At 35.3% G+C, this 26,504-nt stretch overlaps 1 protein-coding gene and 1 long non-coding RNA gene across 4 annotated transcripts in view; one reads left to right on the top strand and one right to left on the bottom strand.

Annotated features, from left to right (window-relative positions):
• The window catches only part of LOC141457083 (extracellular tyrosine-protein kinase PKDCC-like), a 67,231-nt gene extending 53,208 nt beyond the window's left edge, over window positions 1–14,023 (top strand). The window contains exon 2 of the mRNA XM_074133600.1: window positions 13,856–14,023. Coding sequence (XP_073989701.1) covers window positions 13,856–14,008 — 153 coding nt within the window. The 3' untranslated portion in view covers window positions 14,009–14,023. The remainder of the gene's footprint in view (window positions 1–13,855) is intronic.
• Window positions 14,024–14,542: 519 nt separating this feature from the next.
• The window catches only part of LOC141457087 (uncharacterized), a 235,543-nt gene continuing 223,581 nt past the window's right edge, over window positions 14,543–26,504 (bottom strand). For all 3 annotated transcript variants that reach the window (XR_012460201.1, XR_012460199.1, XR_012460200.1), the window contains exons 3-4: window positions 22,317–22,410; window positions 14,543–15,087 (exon numbers count right to left, since the gene is read on the bottom strand). This is a non-coding gene — a long non-coding RNA (uncharacterized lncRNA). The remainder of the gene's footprint in view (window positions 15,088–22,316; window positions 22,411–26,504) is intronic.

Genomic DNA, 26,504 nt, shown 5'->3' with positions numbered 1-26,504 from the left:
ATAAGGAAATTCCAGTAAAACTAAGGAAGATTTTGTATTTTTCCATTACTTCTAACGCTGTACAACCAAAACTAGCCGACCTAATGTGTACAATGTATGCCTGCCTTAGAAATAGAATGTTAGAAACAGAAAATAAGGAAATTCCAGTAAAACTAACTAACATTTCCCATTTTTCCCTTTTCCCTAAAGTTCTGCATCCAAAACTAGCCGAACTAATGGGTATGATGTAGCCCTTATATTAGAATGAAATGTTAGAATTACAATATGAGGAAATTATACTAAAAGTTGGAGAGTAATCTAAGATTTCCCTATTTCTATAAACTACTACATTTAAATGTAGCCGACTTATTGTGTTTGATACACTCCTGCTATTAGAATCATGGTTAGAAATAGAAATTAAGAATTTTATGGTAAATCATTTGAAGATTTCTAAGTTTTTTTCCCAGTTTTTCTAAACCACTACTTCCAAAACTAGCAGACCATGTTTAAGATATAGTGCTGACATAAGAAAAAAATGATATATGTACACAATTAGGGTAATGTTTGTATAAAATGAGAGATTTCTAAATTTTGCCCTTTTTTTTCTTAAATCTCTACTCAATGGACCAACTGGTACAAAAAAACAAATTGGAAATTTAATATAAACCTATCGAAAACGTAAGGAAAAATCTTCCCTCTAAGAAGTTTACGAAATGAAGATCTAAGATCCCTATTAACAATTGAGAAATATCTTAGAATAAGATGATGAAGAAGTGTACACATCAACACAAAACTGGGACAATCGTGACGAAACAGACAGTTTTAACCGGGTATTAACATAAAAACGCTAACCACAAGGTAAAAACACTGCTAACATCTATTTTGACATACCCCAATCAAATATGGATAAGAACTAGTAAACGACTGACCTAACAACTAAATACGTTACAAAAAATAATTCGCTAAACGTCTTTTCGTTCACCAGAAACCCACAATTTCTCGCAAGCGCTAATTTGAAACCCAAAGTCGATTAAAGATAATAAATTAAAAAGCTAAAGCAATTAATTCTAAAAAACCACTAAGTGAAACCAAGAATGCTTACTTTCAACTTATAGTCGAATAAAAAAGAAGAGATCAAAGAAACTTAGAAAACAATTTGTGGAAGCTAAAATGTTAATTTTGAACTTATAGCCGATTAATAAGAAGAGATCAAAGAAACTTAGAAAACAATTTGTGGAAGCTAAAATGTTAATTTTGAAATTATAGTCGAATAAAAAAGAGATAATAAAGAACACATAAAGATATTTTAGAAATCAATTCAAAAAACTATTTGGGGAAAAAATAATGCTAATTTAAACTAATGGTCAATCAAATAGAAATGATAAATGAATTCATCAAAAAGGTTTAGAAATTATTTCTAAAATACAACTTGGAGAAACAATGAATGCTAATTTTGAAGTTATAGTCGAATAAAAAAAAAATATTTAAGATTACATTAAAAAAATATTTGCTATAAATTCCAAAATACAATTTCGGCACAAAAAGGCTAATTTAGAACTATAGTCGATTAAAAATAAATGGTGAAATAATACTTACAGAATAATAATTAAAGAAAATCAATAATTAAGTGATAACATGTTGTTTTCATGCAAGAATAATAAAAATATAAAATAAGTAATTGATAATAAAGTCTTACCTTGTTTAAGGAATATCCAAGTTCATCAGCAACTCTATAGATTACCAGTCCTATAGCACTTGTCACTTGACACTATTTAAAATAATTCACAACACTATTCGCACTAAAACTGTATATCACGCACTAAAACTCAATTTATAAAATCGAACTTCACTTTGGCACGCACTAATATTCGCTTAAAAAAATCACGTTAATAAAGAGATACCACGAACGAGTTAAAGATGGCCGACGGTAACTGGCCAGGCTGATCAGCTGGTAAATTAAGGTTATCTATGCAGAATGATTTTTTTTAAATTTTTTTTTATGAATGAAATAAAATCTTTAATTCGCTAATTACCTATTTACTAATTACATTTAATTTTTTTAGACTATGAATGAAAATAAGTGAGAAAAAAAATTGGTCACTCAGATTAGAAAATCTTTATTTACCAACTTTATTGTTTATAGCAATGTAAATTTATTGTCAAAGTGAGTTGTATTATTTTTTTTTTAATGGTTTAAGACGCGTCAACATCTTAGGTTATTAACACCCGGAGCTTTTTTTCAGTGCACTGCCGTCCTCCGGACCAAGTTCTCTCGTTACAGACAACACTGTCCTGAGAGCTGTAAGAAGCTCGTAGTAAAAGAAAATCTGGAAGCCAGCAGCGGACTCGAACCCAAGATCTCCGCGTGGGAATCCAATACGCTAACCGCAGAGCTAATCCCTTCTCTATTGTGTTTAAGAATTCATTAACAAGGAATATAAATCCATTCCTTAGATATTCTAAGGAACTAGTTCCAAAAAAAGTCGGCCTAATGTGAATGATACATTCCTAGACCTGGACATATGAAAAAAATGTTAGGATGTACAAAATAAGGAAATTCCAGTAAAACTAACTAAGATTTCTAATTTTTCCCTTTTTTTCTAAAACTCTGCAACTAAAACTAGCCGACCTAACGTGAACAATGTATGCCTGGCTTAGAAATAGAATGTTAGAAACATAAAATAAGGAAATTCCTGTAAAACTAACTAAGATTTCCTATTATCAACAATTTTCGGAACCTTTGCATCCAAAACTAGCCGACCTAACGTGAACAATGTATGCCTGGCTTAGAAATAGAATGTTAGAAACATAAAATAAGGAAATTCCTGTAAAACTAACTAAGATTTCCTATTATCAACAATTTTCGGAACCTTTGCATCCAAAACTAGCCGACCTAACGTGAACAATGTATGCCTGGCTTAGAAATAGAATGTTAGAAACATAAAATAAGGAAATTCCTGTAAAACTAACTAAGATTTCCTATTATCAACAATTTTCGGAACCTTTGCATCCAAAACTAGCCGACCTAACGTGAACAATGTATGCCTGGCTTAGAAATAGAATGTTAGAAACAGAAAATAAGGAAATTGTAGTAACAATAGAGGCAATAGGATATTCTGTTAAGTTGTATGAACAGAAAGAAGAATAGATCAGTAGTTAGTAAAATCCAAAGCTTAACTTAAGAGTAATGTTATATCTAGAGAAATTGGAATATTGAGCACTCAGGAAGGTAGGGTGAAGTTTAGGACTTCTCCCGGACTTCGTTGAAGGACAAAAAAGACTTTTCTTTGGACACAAACACAAGCACAAAATCGTTACATTGGTGGTAAATATAGACAAAAGACGTATTCATCGTGGTTGTTACCCAAAGTGGACAACGGTAGCCTCCTCTAGAAACTCCCTTAAAGAAGTCCCATTTACAACAAAACTCCAAAGCTTTTTCTGGCCTTTTACTTTGCTGGAAGCCTTTATTCTAAAAGGAGATACCTCTCTCTTCTTCAATAAAAAAGAAAAAGTGGAGTGGAGGAACAGGAAGGGAGCAGCCCCTTCCACTGAAGGGAACACTGGAAGAAGTAGAAGAAGTAAGCACTGAGATATACCTCTAACTTCTTCCCACGCCCTTATATACATCTGGCCTCAACCCTTAGGTAATCTTACCCTCTCAACCTTGGCAAAATCTCCCAAATACTGTTACCATCCAATGTTCTCTTCTCTTCTTTGATTCAATCTCTCTTGGGGGCAAACCTTAACTAGATAAGTGGAAGAATTGTTTGGATTTCCAATTCCACTCTATTTATTTCATTAAGATACTTTTGTGCCTTCTCGAGTCACTTCCTCGGTCCCCCAAAAAAGAACCTAGGCACACCGTAGTACAGCTCCCAGACCTATCGTAGTCTGAACACACTCTTAAATGAGTTTCTACTGTAGCAGGGGTCTCTAAGACACTTTTCCCCCTCCTAAAAAAAAAAAATATCCCCCCTCCTATTCTAACGACAATCATCCCGCGGCCCTCTAGTTGGAAAATCCCTTCAATTGGTAAACTTACCACCACATTGACAATAATGTCGGTTTCTGTTTGCTCTATCTTTATCGACCCACTCCGTTCCGCTACCTTCTCTCGTGTTATATCAATTTTAACGTTCTTCTTAACTTTTGCCCCTCCTTTTCGACAGCTTTTTTGAAACAAACTGTCCAAATTATGTTCTTTACTTTGTGCTAGATGTTCTTTTTTTGTGTCCCCATTTTTGTAAGTGTTTCAGTAAGTGCTTGATTCCTCTATTTACTCAAACTTTTTGTCCTTTTAACGCCAAAGTAACAGCATTATTCTTTTCTGCACTAATTATTATTTGCATTCAATTAATTCGAACTAATTCAATAAATATATTGGCATTGCTAACTTAAAAATGATGTTACAATAATGCAATCGATTTTAAAAAAAGCTTACTTGAGCAAGGTGTAAGCATGTACTTTACTATTGTTATTATAATTTTTTAAGCATCAAAAACTTAGTAGCAACACTTACTTAGATCTGAAAAAAAATTACTACTTGATGGAAACATTTGGATTAATTGTTGAAACGTAGTTCTCCAATTATATTAGAATGAGTGATTTTTAAATAAAAAAATAACAAAATGTAATAATGACACGAAGGCATGCTCTCCAGGAGCTGTAGATGTATAGGATCCCTTTAAAATATCCTCCAGGTCTTCGGGAGTGGATCAGCATAAGTGCAGGATGTCCCTAGCCCGAAAAGTCTCATCTTCCTCAACATAAATTTAGACAAACTGGACTCCAGACTAAAAATCTGACTCTGAAAACCAAATTTTTTTTTGGAGAGATCGCCATTAGTTACTGGAATTATGGAAGGAATTTGGTGTGGTAACAGGTAAGAAAGTAGCTAGTCACTGCCAAGAAAAAAAAAAATCAAAGACTAAACGACAGCTTTGATTACATTTCTTTATTATTATGTTTGGGACATTCTGGTTCAGAATTGGAGTCGTAAAGACAGGATGTTGAAAGGGAGATAGAAGAATAGGTTGGAATACAAATAGAAAAATCAGAATTTTTTTTTGGAAGCAAAAAAGGAAAGAGAAAGGAATAGGAAATGATGTTTTTGTCCTTTAATGTTCGAGGAAGGAGAGACATGTAGAGATTACGTGAAGGGAACGACTTGTAACATGTGTCCTGGTAGTGTAGAAAAGACGCAGGAATATTATTGATACTACTCTCATATCCTGGAATGTAATATACTTCTTTCTCTTTTTTGGTCTCAACCAATAGTAGTTTGGTTCTAAACAACACTGTCGACTTTTTAACTTAAATCTACCAGTTTAGGTATCTAATACTGCACACGTAGACACTAGGTAGGTTGGTGTAAAACACGCAATCCTTTTGGGCAAGAGGAGAATAGTGTGTGTGGTGCGTTTGTCAGTGACACGCACTTTGTTTTCTGACATTTCTTAGATACAGGATGCCCAAACTTAGCAACTTCCAGTGCCAGCCTTTTACATGCGATCATGCTCACATTAACATGTCTACATTCCATTTTCTTTTTAAAGTACTCGTAAGTACTCACGTTTGACTACGTTTTCTCATTCGTTAAATTCGTTAAGTTTCTTCAATTCCATTGTGATTCTTTAGATCAATAGTTACGTTTGGAGTAGAAAGGACATTAAGAAAGCTTAAAAAAGAAGATTTTTCTGATGAAGATAAGGAGAAAGTGAGAGATTTAAGAAATCCTTTTAAATCAAAAAGCTTCTAATAATTTTCAGGTTAGTTTAAACCTAATGAGAGGTAAATTTGTTGTTCTAATTAAGGATATAGTCGCTTTCAAAGTATAAATGTTGCGAAATGAATGGTTTTAAGAATCATCTTGAGAATACTTTCATCCGAAATCAATACAAAAAATAAGAAGGATTAAAATATACCAATGACCTTCTTTAGACTTCGGCATAGACATTAATTTCTGGTGAGACGATGACTATGATGTTCAGCTGCCCAGGTGATTCCTGACAAGAGCTTAAAGCGTTAACAGCAGTATGCGTTCTGGATCCAAGAAGATGCAAGCTGAACTGTGCGAGGTTAGTTACACTTTTCTAGGCACAGTTAAATGGAATAATAGAATGCTACAAGATGCTAGAGGGGATTTAGAAAATGATATTACGGGAGATAAGGAACTTATTTGATAGTTAGACAACTTTAAAGTTGGCCAGAAACCCCCAGCTAGAATTCTAAAAATATGCAGGAGAATGCAGAAAGAACTTTCTTGCCCTGAGAAAGAAGATGTTAAGATTGTTTTGGTCCCTAGATTTTTAAGATAACGAAACAGTTTATGAACTTCTGAGGACAAAAGCTAAGGGTCAAATGACGCTGGTTAAAACATGTTTTTTTTTTAATCGGCATTTTGAATATAAAAACTTTTTGTCGCAGTTCAGTACTGAGAATGGATATTGGACTTACCACTAATACGTCATAAAAGATGACGTTAGCAAGAGTTGGATTTATTTTAAAATTCTGTGTAGAAGAAAAATACTTAAGATTATTTCCATGAGAATTATAATAACAGAAAATTATGTCACAGTTTTGATACCAGATTACTGTTATTGTAATTAAGTAACTCAAATTGTGAGTTTCCGGATGAGACACACTAAAATTTGACTTGAGTGGAAATGCTTCCTCTCAAGAGAGGCACTGGAACAATGCAAAGAGAAATTCTCTTTCTTTTCTTTTTTCTCAGCCACCTTTTTCCACATTTTCTCCTCTTTTTCCGGTATCTATGTTTCAAAGATAAAGTAAATATTTCTCACAAGATATATAAGTAGGCGATATCTCTAACCAAACAGCTCTCCTCTCCCAATGCACCCTAACAACGTTCTTTAACTTATCCTCACTTTAACTTTTCTAACTTCCTTAGATGGCCATTTTTCTTTTCTCCTACAGTGTCTTTTTCTCTCATACAACGAGCTGGTTTAGGGTAATTTCCTTACGTAATATTGGATATTTCATTTTTTGTTTTATGTTTGTCACGTAAGCTCACACAGTTTTTTTTGGTGACAATATTTATGAATACATAAATTGTGAATTGAGTGGCAAGAATTCGGCTTGGTCTTTACTGCAAGTTTCGAACTTTATAAGGCCCATCTTCAACCTTCTAACAATCAAAATTTTTCACACAACCATGAGCTCTTAGAGACCAAATTTTGCTTTTTCAATTTTTTTTCGTTTTGTTTAATTTTCTCAGCGTACTGAATAATACTACATCATGTTTAGAGTGAAATTCACTTATACTTTACAAACAATATTTTTTTTTAACTTACAAGTATTCAAACAACTTCAAACCCGTCTTTGTTACAATGTTCCAATTGTAATTGTTAATTAAGTCCATAACTTAAACTGTTGTTAACTCTAAAACAAAACACTCTTATCTTCAAACAACAGCGTATGTATGAGTTCAATTCTTCTTGATGACAATTACTTTATATTCAAATTTCAAGCAATTTACTGTTAATTCCTTGAAAAGTCCATTAATTTTTGGGAAGAGAGGCAAAGAGGATTGAGTTTTAGAAGTGAAATTTTGGGAATTCCTAAAGTTCCTAAACTTTTTATCCTCTCATCTTGCCGAACTATGGATAATCTTCTTAGACGTTTTCAAAGGTTGTGGGATTTGCGATTAAAGTATAAGTTTGTCATACTGTATTCAAATCAAAGTTGCTTTAGACAATAAAGTGGTAATTACAAATATATTTAATTAATAAATCTTTCATTAGAATTTCTGTTGAGAATTGTGAGCGCTCTACACTTGATCTATCAAGGAATCCATGAAAAAAGCATATAGATATTTTTTTAATAACTCTGCTGAAGGTGAGATGTAGAGGAATTACTTCCGGAAGGTTTTGCGATTGAAGATAGTAGATAACGTGTTCCCCAATAAAGAACATTAAATCCCAGGACACGTTCTTTCAAGTAAATGAGGTTAATTTCTTCTCCTTTTTTTTGGCAAGGAAGAGGGGCAAATCTACTGGTTTCTACCGCTATATTGTTTCTGGCGTCTCATTCGCAGAAACTAATCAGCACGTAAAGTCAGCTTGGTTCTTTTTAAAACGGACTAAGCATTGTTTTTCGCATTCTTGATGTAAAAATTTACCGTACTCTTTCTTCTGATCTGCCCAGAGTGTCAGCCATCTCATACACATTAATTCCGGTTGGTATTCTCCACTTCCTCATTGTTTTCATCTATGGTAACAGATATGGAGCCGTCTTGGATAAATCAAGAGATAAGTTAGACTACATTTAAGTTGGGGATTAGTATTATGTTTTGTGGACTCGTTTAAAGTCAGCTGCCCAAAGAAAAGAGGGATCAGACTCCTTATAAATCTTCTCCAAGCTTTGATGAATTTACGACAGCAAAAAATACTTTAAACGAAAGAACAACTAACAAAAAATGGATAATTTTATGACGACCAGTGTACGTAAAAAATGTACACTTTAAAAAACTGTTTTAAGATAACTATTCGACAGTTCAAGTTGACCGTTGATGTACTTACTACATGTGTATAAAAAAAAAAAAAATCGTTAATAGCAACGCCATCTCGGAGCAAGACCGAGTACTATTCACCTTTAAACACTAAACAGTAAATTATTCTGCAATAAGATGTTCAACTGTTTCAAATTACACCTATAAAGGCAGTAAATTTCAACCGCCATATTTATGAAGATACTCGTACTATTAAATTATATTTTAACCTTACAAGTTTTATTAAAGCAATCATGGGCAGAATTTATTTTGTAATATCTTTACACCAATTTCTTGCATGCTACAACCATTAATTACCCTCCTAGATTGAAGATAGAAAACAATGCAAAATTTTCATTTTACATTCTCTCGGCGATGTTCATGACTACTACATTATAATACGTATTAATTCGTCGCTGTCTGTTTATAAATGTGTTCATTTCATGATGTCTAATTTTTAGGTGATAATCTTTTTGATACCTGATTAAATCTTGTTCTTTATAAATTGAACAGTCTGGGATAATCGTTGTATGTCTTCATTAAACATACGTATCTATTCTATCTCAGGTGATATTCTTAAGGGTGTGCTTTACAGGTCACCTTGCCTTTTACAATAATTTTCTATCTTTTCAGGAGGTATTTTATTATTCCATCGCCTAATAACTATCCCGTCTACGCCTTTAGAAACTTTCAAAACCTTAATGTCACTTTTTTTTGTTTTTTTCCTTCAATTTCATTCTGAAGGAAACATTTTGGTTATACTAAAGTGTAATAAAAATTGAAATGAAAAATTCTGTCAGTAGAAGTGTGACACTCATTTTTCTCGTGTACCAAAATTATGTTTAAATATGGGAAATTTTATTTGCTAACTTATTACGTCTTGGTTGCTTATTAAAAAAATTTTATATTTTGAATATTTGCCCTTTATTCAAGCTTAATTCTTAAATTGTAAAAAGAAATGGCTGTTCTTACTTGATGCATAGTAGTAAACATTTAAATTAAATTCTTTATTAAACGAGCACTTTACTAAGTTAACATTATTTCTGTTGATGTAAGGAATACAACCAGAAGGGGATTTAAATATTAAAAAATAAATAGAATCTTAGATGCTGGACTGTTTTTCAAGAAATGAAGTAATTGCGAATGAATTATTACTATAAATTCACCCTTCGTCCTTACCTCCCTTTTTCTCTGGAAGAACAGCATCCTTGCTCCTAAGGTAGGAGCATAGGGTTTGCTGCTTCATTTGGTGGCATAGTTTGGTCGTTGGCACACTTCTTGTTGGAGAAGATATAACATAATTGGTGACAATTGAATAGATAAAACAGTCATTTAGTCTTTTCTTTTACAAAAATTATGTTACACCATTTAATAATAGAGTGCAGTAAAAGAAACAAGACAATTATCTTTCTATTTCTAATAATTAATAGATGAAACAATAGATTAAGATGAGTGTTATTGATAGGTAGGAAGAATGATAGAGGAGCCTGTAATTGGTTAGTGAAGTACTTGGAAGGGATGAGAGAACGAGTGTGGTGGAACTACAGACATCGAAGGACAGACGGAGGGACTCTCTCACATGTATGCTCTTAATGGGGTGGAACATTTTGTCTTTGGCGCCTAATCTGGGGGGGAGAGGTCCACGTGTGAAGGAAGAAGAATAGAGGATGTGTGGTGTGTGTGAACAAGTTCTTATCAAACAGCCCTTTCTAGGTCCGCCACAAGTTTCATAATAAGAAACCCACCTCCGCATAACCTTCCCTCTGGCCCAACAACCCGAGAGTATAATATTCTGTTCAGCTTCATGTCTATTATCTAACTCTTTATCCCCTACCGTCCGGCCCATCTTCACTGATATTCACCTTATACACTTTGTTCCCACTTCACTTCCGTTTCCTGCTTTTCTCTACAACCATTTTATTATCATACAGTCATATAGTCACCCTTTCTGATTAACATTTAACCTTCATTTCTTTCTTTTTTTTTGTCTCTCTCTCACTTCTGTTACGTCAATTTCTTCTCCAGTTTAATTAATACTCTTGTATTCGTTTCATCCTTTATTATGCTTTTAAGAAGTCTCTGTAAGAGGAAATTATTTCAAGTGAAAGGCGGTGAATAAATAGAGAAATAAAGGAAAATAATAGTTAAAGCAATACTGAGACAGAAAACAAAAATGCACATAACTTAATCTATACTGAGTGGCAGTACCGAGCTAGATGATCTGATTGACTGAAATGAATTATGGTAAATTAGAAAGATGGCAGCAAACAGAAAGGTGTTTGAGTACTATGGTCATTTTTGGACTCCTGGCCCTTAGAAATTGAGACCGGCTATGGGAGAGGAAGAGATCCCTTTCGGTATTTTTTACGGGCGCCAGATAGCCGAAGCTATCCGAGACGATACTCCTAAACAGCCTTAAAACATAAATATCCTTAAGGGCGCCTCTGGCAGGATAGCTCACGCCTAAGAGGAGGGAGTGTCCGGTAGCTACCATACCCTTAAGGGCGCCTCTGGCGGGATAGCTCAAGCCTAAGAGGAGGGATTGTCCAGTAGCTAAATAAAAATCTCTATATTTGAACATAAAAATAACAGTGCCTAAAGAAAGGAACATTAACTCAACATAAGAGAGAGAAATAGATAATGAAAAGCATATAAAAAATAAGGGAAAACCCGTATACTAAGTAAATAGTAAGACTAAATACAAGGCTGTGTCTTACAAGTGGCGATAACGTTAATCGAGGCACTGTCCAGGCCGAGCGTTCCAAAAGGAATGAATCGGTTTAAAAAAAAAAAATGTTTTCAGCGGTAAACAGTACGTCATTTGGCGGCAGTCCAACGGTCACTCCAAATTTGTAATAACGGGGCAGCTCCTGCCATCTATCGGCATTTTTCGGTTAATACAAGATTATGTATTCTAATTATTATTATCTTTAAAAAAAAAGGGATTTGCGCATGAGTAAAATATCACTGAATTTTTTTTAGACAAAGATAACCGCCATGGTTGAAATTTTAAATTATTTAAATGAACGGAGAGCTTGTGTTCATGTAAATTAATCCTCTCTCAAGTTTATTGTAACATTATACTGTATATACAAATTTAATTTTGGATAATATTTAGCATCTTGGAGTTTATATTTTATGGCGGTTATATATATTTTATACATACATATATATAATATTCATATCAAGTTATTATTAATAAATTTTAGTTTCATTTGTTTATGTAAAGTAAGTTTCCCATTTAACTTTATTGGTTAGCGGAAGGCCAAGAAGCATACAAGAGCCTGGGAGGTTGGTTTTGCTTGGAAATGGCAAAAGTTTAAGCACTTCATATACAATAGTAAGTGAACTCATACCACAAGCTATAGCGGCGATGGTACTATAGTGAATGTTGTGTAGAACGAAACAAGGTGTACAGAGACTGGTGAATAGAGGGAAGATGTTGTTCTCATGGATGTGGAGGAAGGATGGGGGTGTATTCAAAATGGGTATTGGGGTTTGGAGAGGATTCTCAACAGTGGAGAAGAGTGTTTGACGCGTGGGTTGAGTCGGCCCCGGGGGTTGTGAATTGGGGTTCATGAGGAGAAGAGAGATGGGGGAAGGTTACGGCTCTAGTTGTTGTGGTTTTGTATTGTGTTAGAGTGGTGTAAATGGTCGGGAATGATTAAATAAATATTTAAATAGTTCCCTAAATCTTTTGAAAGAGCTTGCTCCAACCACTTCATCCTGGTGGAGCTAGTTCCTCTCTCTACCCCATACCACTTACCTTGTTTTATAGTCTCTTGTTTGCAGTCTGGAGAGGCTGCCTATGGCGAGAGGTCAAGTAGTTTCTAATATACACGAGGAACGTAGTAACAAGAAGTTTTCTGGTACATTTTTCTTCGGTTGCATAAGTAAAACTGGCCGTCCATTTTTAGCAAGCACCTCTGTTTTTCAAGCCAAGCTTACAGGAAATAAACTGGGTTTCTAAAAAACTGGCTCACCCAGAAGGAAGTTGAACTAGCTTGATACTGCTCTTAACTATGGAAAATTTCAAATTGATTTAAAAATATATTTTATATTGTATATATTTTTTAAATGCCTATATTTTTTTTTTCAGGCAGCCTTTAAGTCCAACTGCCCAATTAGTTGTCGAGGATGAATGTGACTAGCAAACATACTTAACTATAAATTTCTCATATTAACCATTAAATAAAATCCAAAGCCTATTGACCGGGGAATCGAACCCACTAAACCAACAATACATCTTAGCATTGCGGGTCTAGCCTATAACCGCCTAACACACAACTATAAATTTCTCATATTAACCATTAAATAAAATCCAAAGCCTATTGACCGGGGAATCGAACCCACTAAACCAACAATACATCTTAGCATTGCGGGTCTAGCCTATAACCGCCTAACACACAACTATAAATTTCTCATATTAACCATTAAATAAAATCCAAAGCCTATTGACCGGGGAATCGAACCCACTAAACCAACAATACATCTTAGCATTGCGGGTATAGCCTATAACCGCCTAACATACTTAACTATAAATTTCTCATATTAACCATTAAATAAAATCCAAAGCCTATTGACCGGGGAATCGAACCCACTAAACCAACAATACATCTTAGCATTGCGGGTATAGCCTATAACCGCCTAACATACTTAACTATAAATTTCTCATATTAACCATTAAATAAAATCCAAGGCCTAGAGACCAGGAATCGAACCCACTAAAACAACAATACATCTTAGCTTTGCGGGTATAGCCTATAACCGCCTAACATACTTAACTATAAATTTCTCATATTAACCATTAAATAAAATCCAAAGCCTATTGACCGGGGAATCGAACCCACTAAACCAACTTTAGTGGCGCCTAATTTTTTTTATTATGTATTTAAAGCAAAAACCGAAAAACTATAATAGCGCATACTCCTGAAAGGATTTCAGCACAACCTGAATACTAGAAGCGGAAGAAGTATCAAAACGAAACTCCATGTTTGTGATTTCTGTGAATTTCAGTTCTGGAGATATTCCGTTTGCAAGAACACACATACTGATGTTAATTTCTTTCTTTTATCGTGGCCGGGCACTTCAATAACTATTGGTCTAATGGTCAAGAGCTTGGCTTTGTAAGTGGGAGATCCCAAGTCCGAATCCCGCTCGTGACTACTTTTTATTTGTTGGAAAAAATGTTAATAGTAAAGAGTATGTGCTTCTGCCAACGTCCGCGACTCCTGATTGGTAGTTGGAAGTTACTATTATAATTATTTAAAGTGCACACCTTCTAAAGCTATTTGTACTGAAATTGTGTATCAAAGACTGATGCAGAATGTGTACAATAATGTTGACTTCTTCTTTATGTTCCAGGTAAGAAGAATTGCTGCTATTGGATCCACTCTCATTTGGGCGGGACAAAAATATTATAATCACCAATGGGGTATGTGTTTCAAACTTTTTCAAAATGAATTCTTCTTTTTGTTTAGACTGAATTTCAATTTAGATGACTTAAGGGACTTTTAAAAGATGCATGATGTCCCGCAACGTCTTCTTAAATTCAAATTTTTGATGTGATTTGAAGATGGTGTAATTGCTAAAAAGAAATCGATTAGGAGATTTAAATTTTATATCAATGCCATTTTTTTCGTTTTTGGAATTAAAGCGACACTTTGCTTTTAGTTAAAACTTCCTAAATGATATGACAAGATATACCACTTTACACATTAGCGTGAAAACCTTCGATTCCATCAAGATAGATCTTAATTTTTTTTTTTTTTCTCATAAGAAAATTATTCAAAGAAATGTTATAGAACTACTGTATGCAGCCTAACAACTAAGCTTTAAGAAACCCACTGTCGATGAGGTAATTTGAGAGAGGAAAAGAAGTGGTATTCAGTTGTAGATAAACTGTTGAACTTCAAAGATCTCTTCACCTGCTCTGATATTTTCACCGCTGCTGCTGGAGTCTTACGTTTTCACCGCCGAAGTTGGAGGTGAAATGTTCACGCAGAAGTTACTTCCATCAAGAATTTAATTAAAATAAAATTGGTCCAGGAAATGAGGAGATACATAATAAACAACACACTTTATCAAAAGTTCCATTTATTAATTATTAAATAAAATCCAAGGACTAGAACCGGGAATTGAACCCAGCACCACAATACATTTTTAGCTTTGCGAGTTCAGTGTCTTAACCGCTCGGCTACTGGGACACAGATGTGTTTCTCTGTAGAGAGTGGAAAGTTATTTCTAAAATTTCAGTCCCCCCCCCTAAAAAAAAAGGAAAGGTGAATAACAAAACTTTAAAAATATAAATAAAGGCAAAAAAAAGAGTTTGTATTAAAGTACAGAATGGATGTTATTATTAATGCTAGATCTTCTTGTTCCCTTGTTGCTGAACGTTTCTTCCTTTATATTTTTATTAAACAGTGAAAGTGATACAGAAGGCGAGAATGAATGAGGGAAAGAGGAGAGCTAAGGGTAGGAAAATTCAATTTGACAGAGTTAGTGGAAAAGTTTTATTTTTAGTTACAAAAAAAAGTTTTTCTAATAAAGGGAAAAATATAAATGAGAAAAATTCAGCGATCTGCAAGACGGTAAGTCTGAAAAAAATAAAATAAAAATAAATAAATATATGAATAAATAAATAAATCCAGGAAAAAAGAGGAGTGTATTCAGGACTATAATACTATCTGGAGTAGTTATACAAAATGGATGGCATTCCAATCTTGCCAGCAGCACATCTCATCTATTATGTCCAATCCATTCCATGGGCATATACATTTCTTATGAAACCTGGATTACATCCTAGCAGGGTAAATATATGCTTACATTCCTATCTGCGTAATTACCTCTGTTCGAGATTTATTTAATTCAATTTCCGCTGTAAGTGCGTAATCAAAGAGAATCTATATAAATTTATGGATTTAAAGTAAAGAAACATTTAAGCGAAAAAGCTTAAATAAATGCGAAATAAATAAATCTAGGATTTAGGTATTTATTGATTTATTTATTTTAATTTAAGGCACATCAATTTTGGAGGTTATTATCTAGAGATAATTTTACTTTTGAGATATAACCAATTGTAAGTCAAAGGACCACTATCCATTTATACCAGGGATGGCGAACCTTTTTGAGACGTGGGTCAAATTTTGTTCATTTTTTTTTTAGTACTAGCTCTTGGGTCACTAATGCCCATTTGCACAAGAGTTAAGTTTAAAAATTTTGAACTGAATAATTTCAAAACTAAACATCTTTAAAATTCAGATGGCTTAACGGGGTAAAACGGGACCGAAACAAGTGGCTACGGAAGTCTCTTTTTACAAAACATAACTGAACAAAAACCTTACAAAAGTGTGTTTTATCTGAAGAAAAATCTAAATATGGTTATTTGCTTTGGGTTGTCGATTTTTTTTGTAACAAACTAAATATGAGTAAAATTATACATTTTACTTGATATTTTGTAAACACTTTTGCTTTATTTCAAATACTACAAAAAACATTAGTCGTCAATTGCGCTTTTAGAACTGTAATGATCAAACTAAAGGTTATAGATAGCATTTAAATTGCTTTTGTGTCAATGCGTGATTGAAAAAAAATACAGATAGAATATAAATTATCCACCACAATTAGAAAATCTAAATCAACCCACGTAAACAAACAAATGGTTCCCTAGCAATTGTGGTGGGTCAGTGAAAAAGCTTGCGCAGGTCAGTGTCTGACCCACGGGTCATAGGTTCGCCATCACTGAATCTATACTGTACAGATTCGTATTTTTATAGATGTAAAATAAAGTAATCAATTTCGGAAGTTATAGGCTTTCCTGAAGCTTTTTCCATTTCATGGTCACCCATCGGACAGTAATCTCTCGTTACACAGGCCAACACTGTGAGCAGTAAGATGCTCGTAGGGAGTGAAAATCGAAAGGGCTAGCAGCTGGATTCGAACCCGGGTATCTCTGCTTGGGAATCCAGTAATATATGTTTTGTTACCACCACTATTTTGACATTAAAAAAGTGTCCCACACATCTGAGATTATTTATTAGCCAGCCTCCGTACAATGATCTTCCCGGAGTGTGTCACGTAATTTCGAGGAAAACTTAGAAAAAAAAAAAAATTAAGAATTTGAAGAAAATCTTCAGAATGTTTGTTCCTGCCTCAAGTGGAAGTCCAACACTAGCATGTAATCTAAAAAATGAATTTCAGATAACAAGGGTACCTCAACTTGGTAAACTGGATATCTAAAATTTGACTACGTCATAATGGCGGCGAAAGTTACAAAAATTGTTTTCTCCCTCCAACCCCCCCCCCTCAAGTTGTAATATTTACTTAATTAAGCACCTAACCCACAACCCCCTCAGTTCTAGAATTATTGAATATTTTCAATACAAGGGACCAGTTGTGGTTTTGGGAATGTGGATTTTTTTTTTTTATAGGAATTTTGTTAACAATATAGGGATTCAGGTGCTGTCCATCCTGGATGAGATTATACCACAAATTTCTCTGGAATAATACTCGTACAACCTGTGCATATACTGACAAAAGACATATACCGGAAGCAGGTAGGCTACAACCTCACCGCTTCTTCTGCAGCACCATCAGGTGGTGAAACTGACCACAAACAAATTCTACCACACAGTTTACATATACCCTTTTTCTCCTTTGTGTTATTATCAACAACTGTACGCACGCGCCCTAGCGGTCGCACAACAATTCCCACTGCTGCTGATGAAAGTCGTAAATCTGTGGGTGACATCGAGTCGACAAGTTTGGTCGCTACAGTTTAATAAATGTGGGTGGAACAGTGGGCATCTGGGTGAAGAAGGATCCGCCTTTTGAACCTGGTTACCTGTTTAACAGGTTTCCGGTTTTATCTTGCGCTCTTTCTCAGTCTCTCAGTTGTGATGTAATGTAATATTGGGGTGTGTGTGTGTGTGTAGGCACTTTGCCTTTTGTTACGATTGGATAACCAGTCAGAAGTTAGGGTGAACTGCCACAAATGAAGGTGTAAAAGGACCAGGAATAAAGGACCAAATTGAAGCGTAAGGACTGCCAGTGGGGAAATGAGAAGTTTTGTACCGCAGAAAATTGTGCCTCACACAGTATTGTGTGACACTAAATACAGATGGATATAACAACTTGCGCGACAAAGCCTCACTGATTAAAACGTTGAGAGAAATCGTAACATAGGGCACGTGTGATAAATCTCGCCTTTTTCTTCTATTATGTATAGGACTTTCTCTTATTTCTCATATTTCTTTCAATGAGAAAGTTTACTCTAAGAAATATGTACGGTAGATAATTAACGGAACAAAACAAAACAAACAAATTACGTATACACGAACATTAATTTAAAGAAAATACTAGAAAAATGCCATTTTCCCTCACCGTCCATAAGGAAAAGTCTCGCGATGGTAGCAAATTTTGAAGAGGGAAACTGAATTTTCACTTCATCTTTTTCTCTCTCGGTCAAGAGACCTGGAAAATGATGCCACAATATCTCGCCGCTCAAGGCAAGAAGAGATATTTATTTTATTTAGATAAATGGGTGGATTTTAAATATCTAGTTGCATTTTGCCGGGTCTCGTTAAATAATCCTTGCATCAAGGATTATTATTGCAGCATAGGCCACAGCTCGCTAAATATCGGGCTTTGAGTGCATCCCGGTTTCCGGCTCTTAACTCAACGACTTCCGTAACAATGGAACAATCACCATTTCCACTAAATCTCTTCCACACACATGATGACCACTTCAATAACCAAAATTTTATTATTAAAAATTGTCTAAAAAAAAAACCTAATCTGTTTTCTGCTCCTATAGGCTTAGAATTATTTAAAAATAGTTTCTTTAATCACCCAATAAGGGTTACTCCTCAAAGTGTAGGCCAATGAAAAAAAAAAACGTTTCACATAACTTGATCTTTAGGCCAATCATTTGAATGCCCTTTCGGTAGATTTCTAACACTCCAAGTTTAAGCCCTATACATTTTGGAGACCACAAATTCAGGATTCCCGTTTTTATCCCAATTTATTATTATTAATAATTATTATTAAAGTAATCGCCTATTTTTTTCAGGCGAAGCTTAATGTCCAACTACCAATTAGGAGTCGCGGACGGAGGCTGAAGCTCATACGTTACTATAATCAAATTTTTTTCTAACAAATAAAAAGTAGCCATACGCGGGATTCGAACCGGTGTTCTCCCACACGCAAAGCCACGCTCTTGACCATTAGACCAACACCTGCCCATCATTATTATTATATATGAATTAAACTATAGAATAATAAAATATCCTGACTCTTTTCACCTGCATGTACCTTAATATTATCCATTCTTGTATTTATTTCGGTGAAATTAGACGTTTCAAATAAATTAGTAATTTATAATTTTTGTATACCTAGAGTGAGATAAAATCGTGTAAATATTCACGATAACACACTCGATCACTTTCTATTACGGAACAAGAATATAATTTGTGTATGTCTATCTGTGCGTATTGACATCATGTAAATGTGCCATGTATGTATGTATGTATAAAAAAAATGGTGGCAGGAATTCGTAATAATATAAAATTTATGGGCAAATACTACGGGCTCATATTATAGACGCTGGTTTGACTGGAATGTAATAGAAATATTCTTAAAGCGACCCAAGAAGAGAAGGTGGTTGTAGGTCCTCCATTTACAGGTACTAACCCACAGTGTTGGGGGTACTGTACCCTTATGGTACTTAGGTTCCTGTGACCGCGCAGACAAGGTTCTAGCAAAAAAGAAATAAATGGGAGGAGGAGGGGGAGAGGCAGGTGAAAGTAGATTTTCTAAGCACGTTTTCCATCCTAGTCCCTAACAATTTTCTTTTTTCCACTCCATGACAGTCTTCCTTTTCCTTCATTATATTGACTTTTATATTTCCCTTTTTTCCCACCATGTCTGTGGTGGTCATTGCGGGCGTTTAATTATTTTATCATACACTAGCCCAGGATCTACCTATGGTTATAGAAAAAAAGTTAAATTAAATTAAAAAATAAAAATAAAAGGGAAATTTTTATAAAATTTTTAATTTGGAAATTTTTCTTTTCATGAAAAACTGATTTTCAAGAGAGGGTTCTGAGAATCTGGTAAATTCGTGTGGGTGTATTTCCCCCACCCCCATTAATCTTGCAAATATATTCGAAGACGTACAAGGGTCGTTTAAAAAGTCCGTGCAAAAATAAAAATTACTTAATTTTTTGGGGTAAACCTTTTTTATTTTTCAACATAGTCTCCTTTTAGGCTTATACACTTCGTCCAACGCTGCTCTAGTTTGTTGATAATAGGATTTGTCCATGTCTGAAAAATAGCCATTCGTTTCTGCAATCACCTCCTCGTTTGAATAAAATCTTTTTCCCGCCAGCCATTTCTTCATATTGGGGAACAAATAGTAGTCCGAGGGAGCCAAGTCTGGAGAATAGGGGGGATGTGAAACGAGTTGGAACCCTATTTCCATTAATTTTGCGACCACAACTGCTGAGGTGTGAGCTGGTGCGTTGTCGTGATGGAAAAGGACTTTTTTGGTGGGCTAATCGTGGGCGTTTTTCTTGCAGCTCGGTTTTCAAACGGTCCAATAACGATGAATAATATGCACCTGTAATAGTTTTACCCTTTTCCAGATAGTCGATGAGGATTATTTCTTGCGAATCCCAAAAGATAGTCGCCATAATCTTTCCGGCCGAAGGAACGGTCTTCGCCTTTTTTGGCGCAGATTCCCCGTTGGTAACCCATTGTTTAGATTGTTCTTTGGTCTCAGGAGTGTAGTGATGTATCCATGTTTCATCCAAAGTGACGAAACGACGCTTAAAGTCCTGCGGATTCTTCTGGAACAGCTGCAAACCGTCCATGCAACACTTCACACGATTTCGTTTTTGGTCAAGCGTAAGCAATCGCGGCACCCATCTTGCGGATAGCTTTGTCATGTCCAAATGTTGATGCAAAATATTATGTACCCGTTCATTCGAGATGCCCACAGCACTAGCAATCTCACGCACCTTCACTCTTCTGTCATCCATCAACATATCATGGATTTTATCAATGATTTCTGGAGTTGTAACCTCAACAGGGCGTCCAGAACGTTCAGCGTCACTTGTGCCCATATGGCCACTCCGAAAATTTTAAAACCACTTATAAACTGTTCTAATCGAAGGTGCAGAGTCACCATAATGTTTATCAAGCTTCTCTTTAGTCTCCTGAGGCGTTTTGCCTTTCATAAAGTAGTGTTTAATCAACACACGAAATTCTTTTTCGTCCATTTTTTGAAAATCACTCGACTTCCTCGATTCAAACGAATGCCGAACACAAAGAAATAGACCGATCTGGCTAAAACTTGGTGTGTGTTTTTCCAAGAGATGCTACTAACTAAACATAACCTCGATACGCGCCAGTGGTGCTATCTCTCTGACTTTGCACGGACTTTTCAAACGCCCCTCGTAGATGATCTGTGAACTGGGCAATTCGATTCTCTCCTTAGAGGAAGGATAACTTGATGATTTGGTATGAATTTTCAGTCCAATGTTCAGCCAGGGATGATTACTTTGTCTGAACCTTTCGGGCGGAAATCCTTGAATCAATAGATCAGTGCTTCGTTTCAAAATGCCTTTTTTAATTTTGTGTAGCCAAAGTTTTGGTTGCAGATCAAAACAAAGCGGTTGCTGTTCATCGTGATAATTATTAAAAGTAAACCCCATATTGCAGAAATGATTCAGTGTTCTGTTTTTTTTTTTTGGACGAATCTGACTCTTTTCATGTATTTTCGACCTATTTTCCGATGTACTCGAAGCCGATTTGGTTTCTTCTCTTTCGGATTCACATTTCTTAGCTTGATTTAGCCACTCATCCATTTTAGAGCACAAATTCAACTATTAATAAATCGTAAATGAGTAAGAAGGATGTTTTTAATTTGTATGAAACGTAGAACTTCATAGCCATTAACATTTACCATGTATTTGAAAGATTAATGGACACTGTGCTATTGGGCGAAACCTAAACTCCATTGAAATGTGTACTGCCACAGGACAACAAACTTATACTTCATTTGCATGGTATCTTTGATAGGATCACTAAAACACATATGTATCCCCACTACTTGCTGAACGTTCACGAGTTACTGAAGTAAACCCTAAAAAACTTGTTTTTGACCCCTCGTGAGGTCGCGACCCATAGTTTAAGAAGCAATGCATTAGATGAAAGATTTATTGGAGATGATAGAAGAAAACTGTTAATATTATAAACTACTATTATAATAAGCCTCCTTAGTTTCAATACATTCTTTAAACTTATCTCCAGTTGTGGAAAACTAAGCTAAGATTTTCATAGCATAGAATTCTGCCAGAATTTCCCAGCATATTTGCATCTGTCAATCGATTTCTGATATATTCTAGAACCCCTTAAAACAACAAGAGAGAGAGAGAGGGAGTGAGAGGGAGATATAACAGTAGTAAATGTTGCTTAGTAATTTATGTTTGTTCAAACGTACTAAGTAATCCAAGCACTAGCCGGCTCCCACGGGAGCCATTTAGGTTTACCAATATCAAGGCCCAGTTTTGCCCAGGAGATTAATGATAAACGCCCCACCCCACAGCTTAAATGGTATATAATATCGATTTCAAGAAAATTCTAAATTCTGTACTGACCTAAATTTATGACGTTACTTTATGACGTCTGTGTCATTCATTGGAGAGAGGTAAATAAAAAAAAGTAAAACGTAATGGTTGTTTACAACATATTTAGTTTGTTTTATGCGGGTAAAAAAAGGAAACCTCCTTCGCGTGTTAAAATGTTATAACCTTTCTCTACTTACTTGTCCGTACTTTACTTGTTCAGATCATTAGTGTAACTCTTCTAAGTTGGTCATGATTTTGTAGAAGTTCCTTGAGCTAATTTACTGTTATGTCCTGCAAAGAGAAAAAAAGAACACATAATTCTGGACTCTTCCTTTATTACGGTCTCCTTAAAATTATTATTAAATAATAGTTTTACTTATAGCCGTTGTAGCAGGCATGTTTACTGAATTTCTGTCAAGTCAGAGGTAGATTAGATCAGTTTGGTGTAGACATTTTGATTTCAACTATGTTTCCGTCTTATGAGAAACGTCTTATGGGCAGGTATGCATAGACCTGCTGAATGACTAAGAGAGGTTACATGGGGTGTATGGGTGTTACTCAAAATATTAATTAACACTTGAAGTTCATTAAGATTTTGTTTAGCATACATCCTTCCTTTTTCCCTCACTTAGCAAGTGTAGGGTGAGACAGTATGATCTCTACACCAAACTGATCTTAATCTACCTCTAATGATGGATGTAAAGTCGAAAACCGGTCAAGGATACAACAAACATGCCTGTTACGACGAACATATGCAGACCCATGTCAATTCTATTAATACTAAATTATAGAATTCTAAGCATTCCTAGTTCCATCAAAATTTCTATATTACAATTACCATCTTCAGTGACGCTGTTCCTCAGCAACCTTAAATTTATCGTAGATGAATTTATACTGCGCATAGGTAACAGAAAGTAAAAAGTAAAGTAAATGCCTATTTTTTCAGGCAGGCTTGACGTCCAAATACCAAATTAGGTGTCGTGGATGGAGGCGACTAGCAAACATACTTTACTACTTTCTCATATTAACCATTAAATAAAATCCAAAACCTAGAGACAGGGGAATCGAACCCACTAAACCAACAATACATCTTAGCTTTGCGGGTCTAGGATCTTAACCGCTCGGCTATCGTGGCGCCTATAGCAGAAAGTAAATAAATAATAAAAATTGGAAAAAACAGTTATGTAAGTGTATATGTATAACTTTTAAGTAAATATAAATAATACAGTAAATAATATTATAAGAAGGGAAATGAACTTCCAATAAATTTTTTGTTATATTATCAATATTATGTACGCGTACCGCTGAAGTAATGACGGAGTGAGTGTCGCTCTAAATTCATTTCAGTTGTTTGCTAGTTAAAAAGTGACGTTTTTCAGTTATTTTTTGCACAGATTTTAATTAACATTTTTGAAACATTTTGGTGCAATTTTACACAATTCTATCGAGCAATATTTTAGATATAAGTGAGTGAAACTATGTAACAATCATTTTAGGTTAGCTGTCTTATTTGAATCAAAAACTGAACGTGTCAAATCTTTGAACTAAATCGAACATTATCGAATTGAAATCGAACTACATGAAGATCGTTATTATCGATAGTATCTAATATTATACTGTATATATTTTATGTAAATACGATTTTGTACATACTTTATAGTTATTTTATTATTATTATTATTAATTATTATTATTATTATTATTATTATTTTCCTTAAATTATATTTTATTATTTGTTAAATCTTTTTTTTTTTTTTTTTTTTTTTTTTTAAATTAAGTCAAAATGGTAAAACGAAAAAAGCCTCCTGTCACTTCTCCAAAATCTAAAAAAGCTCAAATTAAGGAATCATTTCCTTCCACTTCACGTGCAAGTTCCGTGATCAGTTCCTGCTCTTTATCTCCGTCACCTTTTACTACAACTGTTCAAGCAAACAAGGAACGTCTTGGCATGACACCAACCAAAGACAGCCAGATGCACAGTCAGACGGGGACCACTGATGTAGCACCACCTGGAGTACTATCCTCTAACCCTTTTGCTTGTCTAGCACCTCATGAAAAAGACGAGGACAGAGCACCGGTGGAAAAAATACCTAAACCACCACCCATCTACGTAAGTAATCTTACTAATTACATGCAACTGTGTGCAGACCTTATACAGATATGTGGCGCAAATAATTTTGTATGCAAGTGCAGAATTAATAACGTTATTATATCAGCCAAAACCATAGAAGATTACAGAAAGATAATTCATTATCTTTCTGAGAAGAATGCGGAATACCATACTTATCAACTTAAGCAGGATAAAGCATTTAGAGTAGTTATCCGTTCACTCCACCACACTACACCGCCAGAAGTTATTAAACAAGAATTATCAGATCTTGGATTTCTGCCGAGAAATGTTACAAATGTGCTTCACCGTAATACTAAAAAGCCTCTTCCACTGTTTTTTGTGGATCTGGAGCCTCAAAATAATAATAAGGATGTATTCAAATTGAAAGTTTTAAACTACACTCGCATTCGAGTTGAAGAGCCTTATAAACAATTTGAAATCGTTCAGTGCAAACGATGCCAACAATATGGACATACTAAGGCCTACTGCCGGCATCCACCTTACTGTGCTAAGTGCGCAGAACCCCACCTCAGCAAGGAATGCCCAAAACCAATTACGGTCCCTCGTAAATGCGTTCTATGTGGAAACAATCACTCTGCCAGCTATAAGGGATGCTCTGTTCATAAGGAGCTCCAGAGAATGAGGAGGCCGAAGCCCGTCTACGAGCACCCTTCGGCTGTGAGAAGAGATTATCCAGGGCCACCATCTCTCAACGCTTATCCTGCACTGAAAGAAGTTAACAGGACAACAACAACCAATGCTCAAATATCGTATGCTCAAATGCTCAGAAGTGAACCTGCGCTTCAGCCACAACTACCTCTTCCTCAACCAAATCCTACTTCTGATATTACTTCTGTAATCACTTCCTTCTTAAGTGACTTAAAGAGCACAATCAATCCTCTTATTAACCTCCTTACCACCCTAATAACGAATCTCCTGCCCAGGCTTGCTCCTTAATCCCTCAAACATCAATTCTCTCTCAATCCTCCTATGGAACGCCAATGGGCTGAGCTCCCAACGACTCGAACTGGACGCATTCCTCCACTACAGAAGAATAGACATCGCACTCATCACTGAAACTCATTTTACTAGCAGATCTTATTTCAACATAACCGACTACACTATCCACAGGACTGATCACCCTGATGATACTGCCCATGGGGGCACTGCAATTCTAATAAAAAACTGTCTTCAACACAATCTGATCCCAACTAATCCTACCAATTCTCTTCAATCAACTGTCATATCTCTCCCAATAAACTCTTTCCAATTGACAATAGCATCAGTTTACTGCCCTCCTAATCATACTATATCTTCCAATGATTTCCTCTCCTTTTTCCAGTCCCTCGGATCCCGCTTCTTATCAGGAGGTGACTATAACGCTAAGCATCCACAATGGGGCTGTAGAGTGTCCAATCCTCGAGGCTGTTTACTGAACAATGTCCTATCCCAAACGAATTACTCCTTTTTATCTCCACTCAAACCAACTTATTGGCCTACTTCACTCTCCAAACTTCCAGATATTTTAGACTTTTTTGTTTGTACTCCTATCTCTTTTCTACATCCCAACATTGAAACCTTAGATGAACTCTCTTCTGATCACAGTCCTGTATTACTTACCTTAGACACTCAACCTGTATTCAAACAAAATCCTTCGAGACTGATTGACGGAATCGTCAATTGGGACAACTTTCGCTACTTACTGGACAGTTCAATAGACTTTAAAATACCTCTCAAGACTCCTGAACAGATTGACAGTGCAGTAGAAAACTTTACCTCTGCCATACAGCAAAGTGTACGGAATTCTACAACAAATAAAAGACCTCGTACTCTACCTGACCAGTTCTCTTTTGTACCTAGTGACATACGAATCCTTATTACTTATAAAAGACGGATACGATCGTTATGGCAAAACACACGACTACCTTCTTACAAACGTAAATTTAATCGCCTAGCACGTCTTGTTAAGAAGGAGTTGAGTAAGTACAAAAATGAGCAGCACGAAAAATTCACTGCAGCGTTAAACACTACAGACAACTCACTATGGAACACTACACGACGCTTACTTAAGTATAAGTTCACTTCACCTCCAATTAGACGTGAGGATGGTTCTTGGACCAAGACTGACCGCGACAAAGCTGATCTATTCTCTCAACACTTACATACCACTTTTACACCCCACACTAACATATTCGACTCCGAACATACCAGCAAAATTGTAGATGAACTTAATAGACCGTTACCTCTCGAACTTCCTCCCAAAGCTTTCTCTCCT

This window comes from Rhodnius prolixus, unplaced genomic scaffold (genome assembly GCF_049639745.1).
Source record: "Rhodnius prolixus isolate KJV_2025 unplaced genomic scaffold, Rpr scaffold_10, whole genome shotgun sequence".
Lineage (NCBI taxonomy): Eukaryota > Metazoa > Arthropoda > Insecta > Hemiptera > Reduviidae > Rhodnius > Rhodnius prolixus.
Note: the sequence above shows the minus strand (reverse complement) of the source record. Positions and strands in the feature narration are given on the sequence as shown.